General features: G+C 39.7%; 1 gene segment (V, D, J or C); it reads right to left on the bottom strand.

The window, feature by feature from the left end:
- Window positions 1–4332: 4332 nt before the first annotated feature.
- LOC131369910 (immunoglobulin kappa variable 4-1-like) lies at window positions 4333–10373 on the bottom strand. The segment is given in 5 exon segments: window positions 4333–4410; window positions 5050–5212; window positions 5268–5342; window positions 9899–10211; window positions 10310–10373. Coding segments are annotated over 5 exon segments (678 nt in total).
- Between the last annotated feature and the right edge of the window lie 707 nt (window positions 10374–11080).

Genomic DNA, 11080 nt, shown 5'->3' with positions numbered 1-11080 from the left:
GGGATTAAATTCGTAATATTTTGAGAATAATGTCATTATTTACATTAACGTGTTTAGAGTGATGAATAATATATTAGGCCTATTTGTGAATAGTGAAATTAATGTATTAATAAAACTACTTAATGCATTAAGCTACGTTGAGAATACGCATAAAAGTGAAACTTTACTCATTGCATGTGCATCTACCTGTTTTAATAATAAGGTAGGTATAACTTATCTGCTTTGAACATCTGCTTGTTCACATTACTCCAAACACGTTGATGTATATGGCTTTATAAATAAAACAGTACAACTTAATCCCTATATTGCATGAGTTTAATACTGTTATTTTAACTTTTTTAAAAATGACCGTATTTGCATCTCTGAAAGCTATTTAGCTTTTTTCCTCAGACAGCTATTTAGCGCCTATTAACGCCAAATTCAAATAGCATTAGATACTATTCACACTAAGTGCAAATGGCTTTGATACGTTTTTTTTACACTACAAGTGTAATTACAAGTGCAAATAGTGATAGATTTGCGCTAAGTGAAAATAGCACATTTTATTAGGTATGGACGCTGTTTTTACTAAGTGCATATAGTTGTAGATGCTACTTACACCAAGTAAAATGGACGCGATTTTCACTAAGTGCAAATAGTTGCAATATAGTTGCACAAATAGATGCTACTTACTCAAAATAGTTGAATGAACCTGAGAAGATCCCGTTTCCAGTTTATTTCTTAAAAGTATTACATTTTCAATAAGTGTTAAATAGTAATTACATGCTGTGTTACCCTGCCTGTGAAAACCCAGAAATCAAATTCTGAGATAAGGAGCATCAAAGTTTGAATTTAACCATTAATTTCAGTATGATTATGATCTTTTACATGATCTTGTTAATATTCAATATTAAGGATATCAAGATTATATTTTCACTGAATGTTCTTTACATTATGTAGGATGAGTTTATGCAGAAAACAGTAAATCACAAAAGTCACATATATATTGGCAGACACTATTTGCACGTCAGTATTTTTGTAGATTAACAGGATATAATGAACAGAGTATAAAAGATTATATTTATAAAAATAATAAAGTGGATGCTGCATTATTATGACAATGAAATCCCTCCTCACATAGACCCCGAACCCTACCCAATAAATACTTAAACATGAATTAGGCACTTTATTTTACATTACTACACTACGTAGTTGTCCTAAACATTTTTATCTTTAAAAGTTATACATCTGAATGGGCTTTGAAAAAAACAAGCATCAGGCGGTTGTCCTAACCATTTCACAGTCTTTTCAACTGGTAAATCGGTTTTGTTTTGTAAATGCAGTTAATACCAAAACATTCACACTATCTTTTGGGGGGAGATCCTAAGCTATAAAATGCTGCATCAAACTAGCCAATGTACAGTGTATGCATTTGCAGTTCATGTAAAAGTGTCACTTATTTGGTTGCTGCACATCGACCCGTGGTACTAAACTGTTTTTTAGTAAATTTAATCTCACAACAGACATGGAGGCAAAGACATTCTATAAGAAAGTCGCCATTTGCGCTAGCAAAAAACAAAGGGTAGGAAAGTATTTTTATTTACACCATTTCTTGTTCAGTTTGTGTTGCACTTCTGTGTTAACCATCAAAATGTCTCTACAGAAATCAGGAAAGGAGAACAAACCATGGCTTGTAAAAAAGAAATCGGTATGTAATTGTTTTTATTGTAACACTGATAAGCACTCATGTACATGTCCATGTTGTAATAAATGTATTAAAATTACTCTTAACGTTGGTTTCTTCAGGCTGCACTGATTAAAAACCAGTGTCCCGCCATAGTGAAAGTTTTGAAGCACGAGTTAATGGCATTCCCACGAAAGTTTCTGAATTTGGAGGCAAGAGTAGGCTGGTTGGAAGAGTGTTTGAAAGAAAAGGCACCCCCGTCTCGTCCGCCGACAACAGATCAGTCCACCTCCACAGACGGCCCGGTTGATGCTGGCGACAGTCCTGTATTGATGTCGACTCTTTTGGAGACTCTTAGAGTCTCCTGAAAATGGACCATTTCATGACTTTGGTGTGGACATTAGCGACATAATGTCGCATGAGCGATCCATATGCAGTGTCAGACAAAAACTTGTGGATGGAGGTATGGGAAAACTCAACATTGTCCCATGATCCGAGACACAAATAAAGAGCTTCGACTTCAACAAGCTCAAAAATGGATCGAGGGGAAGGAGCTGTTTGACGACGTAATTTTCACTGATGAAACAATGGTGGCTTTGGATCGCTTTGCCACTATGTCGTTTTGTAAAAGAGGAAGACGTGTGTTCAAACCAAAACCAAAGCATCCTTTGAAAGTTCATGTTTGGGGGCAATATCCAGACTTGGACCAGGACCGATTGCAATATTTGAAGGGATAATGGACCGGTCTTTCTTCGAGGAAGCTATCATAAAAGAAACCGCCGCCCCATACATCAGGGAAAACTTCGGAGTCCACCACCGTTTTTTCCAGGACAATGACCCGAAGCACACTGCTGCAAGAAAAGTCATTGCAGCAGAGGGCATTGACTGGGTCAAGACTCCAGCCGAATCCCCTGATATGAATCCCATTGAGATGGTGTGGCATGCTATGAAAGACTATATTAGAAAAACAGCAAAACCAACTAGGAAGACTGATTTAATTGCTGCCATCGAAAAGTTCTGGTTTGAAGAACTAAAAGATACTACAGTCAGGAACTGCTGGACTGTTCCCTGCCAGGCCTGAGGAGGGCGCTGGCAGGTGAACCCGCCAAGCCTGCTTTTTTGTGTGTCTTTCGAGTAATGCCTGACCTATTGTTCTCTCTCCTGATTGTGTCACCTGTAACCAGTTTACCCTAATGTCTATCCCTATAAATAGGGATCCTTCTGTGCATGTCCTTGTCCATGATTGACAATCTAACTCATGAGAGTAGACCCTCCCCAACCCTAAAAGTCAGTGTGGGAGAAGCATTGTGGGGGAAGATATCTCAGATCGTCTGAACACGGCTCGAACCGGGTTTTACATGGAAATTACATTTAGCACCTCTTTGGGGAAGAAAGGCGAAGAGATCGCCTCAGAAACATCCTGCTGTCTATGTATATTAATGTATATTTAAGCTGTGAAACAATTAACGAACAATATTAAATCAGATAGTATATCAAAACTACTGTAGTAGGCGGAGGCTCCTGTAAAGCTTTTTTATATGCCATTTAATGTCAAAGAAATGCGCTACATAAACTCGGATGAATGTGGGAAGTAAGATTCCAACACCGAAAAATGCAAACAAAAATAAGAAAATTAAGTGTAAATTGGAGTTCATGGTGTTAAACTAAAATGTAGGCAATCACACAATATAAACAGTACAGTATAACGGATATACTGTATGTATAACGGCGGACGATAACGTAAGTTATGTTCAATGCAGGTTTCAAGCAGGAAAAAAAGAGTAAACTTCAAAAATGTGGCTCTCAAGCATTTTATCATCTCTGTCGCTTGCTGGAAATAAGCGCTGGAGAGAGGTTAACTCATCCGCTGGCAAAGCACATTATAGGAGAGGTATTAAATTAAGTTACAAAAGGTTAGGTTTATATATAACAATATATTGTATAAATAAATGTTTCATCAATTCAGCCCATTTGGATATGAAAATTAAAAAAGAGAGAATTTTTGCGAATCCCTTTGGATAAAAAAACATCTGCTTAATGCCTCAATATACAAAACCCCCAGATGGCGTTGGGTGCGGTCGACTTCACACACTGAAACGTGCACTATACAAACTGCAACTGTTTAGCCTTTAAATCACATTACTACAATCCTTCAGACTGTAGCCTAGTTTTAAGGGGTGAAAAAATGAACAAATATTACAATATAACTATATTATATTAGCCAGAGGCTAAAAAAAACAGGATATCTGGATCTAGACTACATTCCAATTTTTTTATTTAACATGTTCACTGTAGATATATTTCATATTTAGATGTGTTTTAGACAAAAATATGAACATGACAAGATAATTGCAGGTAAGAATCAAACGATCCTTATCGAGCCTATTGAGTCTTTATTAAGAATAAAGTATTTACTGGGTAGGGTTAGGGGTCGGTAAGGGAAAGCTTTTATTGTCCCAATACTGTAGCATCCATGTAATAATTTTACTAAATGTTATTTTATTAAAATTTATACTCTAGGTGGACTTACATAAATGTGAATAGGTGTGGATAGGTCTTTGCTTACAGACATTAAACAGGTTTCCCTGACAGAAGTTTTGCATTTCTTAAAAATCAGCTAATAAAAGATGTCAAATCAAAAACTTGCACTGACCCTTAAGCAACAAAAGTCAGCGGACGCACATCTGCTTGTTCGGTCCAGCGAGCTTCAGAGTGCACGAGTTTACAGGACTGTACATAGCAGCGGGCTGCGGGAGGGAGATACCGCAGTGATTATTAAACAGAGACCATGTTCAGATAGATAGATATATTTCATATTTAGAAGTGTTTTAGAGAATATATAAACGTGACATAAGATAATATATAAGTGCTACAGTAACGATCAAACGTTCAATGATAGAGCCATTTGACCAGTCCATAAACAAATTTTTACATATTGCTATAATATTATAACAATAGCTTAAAATAGCTTTTAGGCACAATATGTTTTAACTATTACACTCAAAACAAGTGCATAAGTAGAAGAAGGGCGCATTTGTAGAATATTAAGATATTTTTTAAACGTATCCTGATGGATGCTCGCGCTCCAGGTTCAGCTGCCTGCAGGGCAACGCGTTCTTCCCACTTCCATCACACGCAATAAAACCTCACACCATGAAGTTATGACATTAAAAACTCACTGCTGAAAATGTTAAATATGAATTCCACACGTTTACTTTCTTTGTTGCTTGTTTTAATCTGCTTCTGAGAGAAATGCCGTGGCCAAGCACATCATTTAATGTGTTTGACTTCATGCAGCGCTTCTCAGACCGATCAGTTTATGACATCAGAGTAGCCTACTGCAAGAACAGACTGCTCCGTATGCTTTTAAATAGCTTTTGTGGTACTTTGATATCATACACCAATTGCACCACGTTATGTTGATCAATTTCAATGTACACGAAACACGACTGCCACCTACTGGTCTCGTCTTTCCTCGGAGTCGTCACGGGATTCCTGTCCCTCTGACGAGCATTCTTAAACCACATCTGTATGATGTCACACTGCACCCTGGTGGTGAAGGACTCATGAAATGGACTCATGAAATTTGTCACATATACATTACAGCACACTGAAAGTCTGTCTTTCCCATCCTTGGAGGTTGGGGCCAGAGCGCAGGGTCAGACTTGATACGGCGCCCCTGGAGCAGAGAGGGTTAAGGGCCTTGCTCAAGGGCCCACCAGCAGCAACGGGGTGGTGCTGGGGCTTGAACCCCTGATCTTCCGGTCAACAACCCAGAGCCTTAACCACTTGAGCCGCCACTGCCCCAATGTAAACGTAGACACTTTTCTAACATAAGCGACTGTGAAAAAAATACTGAGGACAAAAAAACATCAGTTCTTTAAATGGCACAAAACCATTTAATGATTTAATGACCATGATTTGCTGCATCCTGTCACCGTGGACCAATCAGAGGGCAGGGCTGTGAGACAGGCATTTACTGACCAATTCTTCTGTTACCTGTTTAAAACGAGCTCCCCTGGTACTGGGGGGAGGAGCCAGTATAGAAATCAGTGTAGAAATCATGAATCCTTCCTTAAGCAAATAAATTCTGAACGTATTTAAATGTCTTTTCCAGCTTTATCATATTTTTATATTATCAAGTGTGATGTGAAATTAAATAAAATGCCCTCACTCATTTACACAGTCAGTTCTTTTTTGCCCCACACCCTGCAGCAGTGACAGTATTGCTTTTTGTGGTTATTGTATACCTCATATTCTTGTTCTTCTGCAGTAAAATATAAAGCTTTAACACGATCCATCTCCAGCTTTTCCAACAAGCATCTGAAGCAGTGTGAGATCTGATCTTTTTACAGTGAATGTGAACAGGACTTGATGAGGAAAGTCTGGATCACCTTAACGAGATGTAAACCCACATCATGATACCAGTTAACCCAGTTTATGAGAGTTTGGTGAAGTGAAGTCAGCTCTCATACTGAGACCCCGAGTTTTCTGAGCTTGCTTGGGCAGAATTGGTTTGAATTGGAGAAATGGAGCAGATGGGATTGGACAAATGTTCTTCAAGAGACGGTGGGATTGATCAAAGTTTTTTGCAGGAGTTGGTGTGGTGGAGTTTCTCAGAGTTTCTGCTTCAGTGGACAGGATTGGTCAGTTATTCTGCAGGAGTCAGTAAGAGAGGGTATGAAGGGTTAAACTTCATGTAGGAGTGGGTGAGATTGGAGATACTTTGAGCAGAAGTTTGGGACTGGTCAGGAGCAGGCAGGACTGGTCAGAGTTTCTGTGTGCTTGTTGTTGTGCTCAGGTTGTTGACTGTGCTGCTGATGTTGCAGTGTTTTTGTGAAATCTCTACAGAAAAACATTTTTTCCATTTCACATTCAATCAAATCAAGAAACTGCAAATCACTGGTGTTAATAATTAATGTAGAAATTCAACCCAGTGCCTTACAGAGTTTCTAATTAATGTCATCTAGTTACAAATAAAGAATCATTTTTTCACACAAACTGCTGTATAACTCAGGGTCATCTGTATAGATTTTAGATGAATTAATATATTTTAAAAACCCTGTTCATTTTGTCATTATTTTATGTAATTCTCTGGTTTAAACTTGTTAAAGAATGTTTAAGGAACTTCATCTTTATCTATTGGTTCACTGAAAAAAATGATTCATTGAATTTACTCAATTTTTTTAAGTTAAGTGGTTGCAATCAATTTATTTTAGCTACTTGTGAATAAATAAATTTAGTTTAATAAAGTCAGTGAACTAAATGTATTTATTTAAATGTAGCTAAAATAAATTGATTGCAACCACTTAACTTAAAAAAATTGTGTAAATTCAATGAATCATTTTTTTCAGTGTTTGTTAATAATTAAGACATGTTCAGTTAATTGTGAGTCTCAGCTCTATAATGTTGATGTCACAGGCACGCCGGACCCGACACCTCGCCAGCGCACTCATTCTCCCGAGTATTGATTTAGATCACCTGCACCACATTAGTTAATCACCTCCACTCCCCTATTTAAGAACACTTCCTTCAGTTCATCCCCGTTTGGTCTCGTTTTTGGCACCGACTCTCGGCTACGGTGCCTTATGTTAGCTTTAGCCTCCGAGCTACTTTGCCTATACCTATTCACCTCCACTGCTATCATTCCCTTCTCCGCATATCAGTCAGATTGCTGCTCTCCCAGACTCCACTTACCTCCGTACGTCTTCATCTCCCCTCAGCTCTGATTTCCAGTTCTCCATTCTTACAGCTGAGTATCCTCCACACTCCTATCTCTACCCGTATTCTACCTCAATAAACACACCCCTTCTGGGGTTTGATCCTCCACTGTCTGTTCGTCTCTGGTGTTTATATGACAGTGGATTTATTTAATAAATATTAAAGTTGTGTGTATTAGTGTGTTAGTGTGGTGTGTTTTCTCTGGTCCACAGTGTGTGTGTGTGTGTGTGTGTGTGTGTGTGTGTATGTATTAGTGTGTTAGTGTGGTGTGTTTTCTCTGGTCCACAGTGTGTGTATGTGTGTGTGTGTATTAGTGAGTTAGTGTGGTGTGTTTTCTCTGGTCCACAGTGTGTGTGTGTGTGTGTGTGTGTGTGTATTAGTGAGTTAGTGTGGTGTGTTTTCTCTGGTCCACAGTGTGTGTGTGTGTGTGTGTATGTGTGTGTGTGTATTAGTGAGTTAGTGTGGTGTGTTTTCTCTGGTCCACAGTGTGTGTGTGTGTGTGTGTGTGTATTAGTGTGTTAGTGTGGTGTGTTTTCTCTGGTCCACAGTGTGTGTGTGTGTGTGTGTATTAGTGAGTTAGTGTGGTGTGTTTTCTCTGGTCCACAGTGTGTGTGTGTGTGTGTGTGTGTATTAGTGTGTTAGTGTGGTGTGTTTTCTCTGGTCCACAGTGTGTGTGTGTGTGTGTGTGTGTATTAGTGTGTTAGTGTGGTGTGTTTTCTCTGGTCCACAGTGTGTGTGTGTGTGTGTGTGTATTAGTGAGTTAGTGTGGTGTGTTTTCTCTGGTCCACAGTGTGTGTGTGTGTATGTGTGTGTGTGTATTAGTGAGTTAGTGTGGTGTGTTTTCTCTGGTCCACAGTGTGTGTGTGTGTGTGTGTGTGTATTAGTGTGTTAGTGTGGTGTGTTTTCTCTGGTCCACAGTGTGTGTGTGTATGTGTGTGTGTGTATTAGTGAGTTAGTGTGGTGTGTTTTCTCTGGTCCACAGTGTGTGTGTGTGTGTGTGTGTGTGTGTGTATTAGTGAGTTAGTGTGGTGTGTTTTCTCTGGTCCACAGTGTGTGTGTGTGTGTGTGTGTGTATTAGTGTGTTAGTGTGGTGTGTTTTCTCTGGTCCACAGTGTGTGTGTGTGTGTGTGTGTGTGTATTAGTGTGTTAGTGTGGTGTGTTTTCTCTGGACCACAGTGTGTGTGTGTGTGTGTGTATTAGTGAGTTAGTGTGGTGTGTTTTCTCTGGTCCACAGTGTGTGTGTGTGTGTGTGTGTGTGTATGTGTGTGTGTGTATTAGTGAGTTAGTGTGGTGTGTTTTCTCTGGTCCACAGTGTGTGTGTGTGTGTGTGTGTATGTGTGTGTGTGTATTAGTGAGTTAGTGTGGTGTGTTTTCTCTGGTCCACAGTGTGTGTGTGTGTGTGTGTGTGTATTAGTGAGTTAGTGTGGTGTGTTTTCTCTGGTCCACAGTGTGTGTGTGTGTGTGTGTGTGTGTGTATTAGTGAGTTAGTGTGGTGTGTTTTCTCTGGTCCACAGTGTGTGTGTGTGTGTGTATTAGTGAGTTAGTGTGGTGTGTTTTCTCTGGTCCACAGTGTGTGTGTGTGTGTGTGTGTGTGTGTATTAGTGAGTTAGTGTGGTGTGTTTTCTCTGGTCCACAGTGTGTGTGTGTGTGTGTGTGTATTAGTGTGTTAGTGTGGTGTGTTTTCTCTGGTCCACAGTGTGTGTGTGTGTGTGTGTGTATTAGTGTGTTAGTGTGGTGTGTTTTCTCTGGTCCACAGTGTGTGTGTGTGTATTAGTGTGTTAGTGTGGTGTGTTTTCTCTGGTCCACAGTGTGTGTGTGTGTGTGTATTAGTGAGTTAGTGTGGTGTGTTTTCTCTGGTCCACAGTGTGTGTGTGTGTGTGTATTAGTGAGTTAGTGTGGTGTGTTTTCTCTGGTCCACAGTGTGTGTGTGTGTGTGTATTAGTGAGTTAGTGTGGTGTGTTTTCTCTGGTCCACAGTGTGTGTGTGTGTGTGTGTGTGTATTAGTGAGTTAGTGTGGTGTGTTTTCTCTGGTCCACAGTGTGTGTGTGTGTGTATTAGTGTGTTAGTGTGGTGTGTTTTCTCTGGTCCACAGTGTGTGTGTGTGTGTGTATGTGTGTGTGTGTGTGTGTGTGTGTGTGTGTATGTGTGTGTGTGTGTGTGTGTGTATTAGTGTGTTAGTGTGGTGTGTTTTCTCTGGTCCACAGTGTGTGTGTGTGTGTGTATGTGTGTGTGTGTGTGTGTGTGTGTGTATGTGTGTGTGTGTGTGTGTGTGTGTGTATTAGTGTGTTAGTGTGGTGTGTTTTCTCTGGTCCACAGTGTGTGTGTGTGTGTGTATTAGTGTGTTAGTGTGGTGTCAGTATTAGTGTGTTAGTGTGGTGTGTTTTCTCTGGTCCACAGTGTGTGTCATTGTGCTGTATCACATCCTCCCCCTCAGCACCTGCAGTCTCTCCCAGCTGCAGCAGTGCTTCTCTGTGTACTCTCACTGACCGAGGTTTTTGTACCACGCTCTAACACTGTGTGAACACTCCACCACTATGGTAACTCTGACAGTAGTAATCTCCTGTATCTTCAGTCTGGACTCCACTGATGGTCAGAGTGAAGTCAGTATCAGATCCACTGCCACTGAAACGATCTGGAATCCCTGACTTTAAGTTAGTAGCCAAGTAGATCAGGAGTTTAGGAGCTTCTCCAGGTTTCTGCAGGTACCAGTGTAGAGCACTACCAGCAGCCACACTGCTACTGGTTCTACAGTTGATGGTGACGGTGTTTCCTGGAGCAACAGTTTGCACTGAAGGAGTCTGAGTCACAGTCACCTGACCTCTGGATCCTGAAGAGAAACATAGATTGTGTTTCTGTGCTCTAAAGTGGTGTAGAATTAGTATGAAATGAAGTGTGTGAGGCTGTGAGTTGATGTTAAACTCTCACCTTGAGTCCAGAGGGCCAGTGTGCAGATGAAGACGCTGATCAAAGTCATGGTTGCTGTGGGTGAAGTTGCTGAGCAGCAGCTCTCAGTCATGAAGTGTTAAAGTCACAGGGCTATAAACACTCACAGAGCACTGAAGCATGGACCACCAATGCAAAGTGTGTGTGTTTGTGTGTGTGTGTGTGTGTGTTTGTGTGTGTGTTTGTGTGTGTGTGTGTGTTTGTGTGTGTGTGTGTGTGTGTGTGTGTGTGTGTGTGTGTGCACTGCAGTGTGATGGAGGTTTTTGTACGATGGTTTCATTAGAATGTATCACTGTGGTACACTTTTGGTGGAAGCTCCAAACTCATTGTGAACAGTAAGTGTGTTTTCTTCTTTTTAAAACTAAATCAGTTTAGTTCATTACTAATTCCATGAATAAATAAACTTAAACTAGATTATTTATGTTTAGAATGACATCATTGATTTTATTGTGTATTATTATGCTGTGTTGAGGAATACATTTCAGTATCAGAACAGATCCCATAGAAATGTTCTTGAACATTCAACAAATACACAATAATTGATGTTAAATATGTAATAATGACACACTTGCTATATATTCAACATGTAATAACTCTGCAGTTACTCTATAATAAACATTTAATAAATATAGTGACTTTGTGCTGATGTAAAATCCAGATGTTAGCTGCTGTGTGTGTTTGTGTTAAACAATGAATATTTCTGTAATCAGCTACATTTGTATTTGCTGCAGTTAAATATGCTGAAGGTTTGAA

Source organism: Hemibagrus wyckioides, linkage group LG19, assembly GCF_019097595.1.
Source record: "Hemibagrus wyckioides isolate EC202008001 linkage group LG19, SWU_Hwy_1.0, whole genome shotgun sequence".
Lineage (NCBI taxonomy): Eukaryota > Metazoa > Chordata > Actinopteri > Siluriformes > Bagridae > Hemibagrus > Hemibagrus wyckioides.
This window is presented reverse-complemented; position numbering and strand designations above follow the sequence as displayed.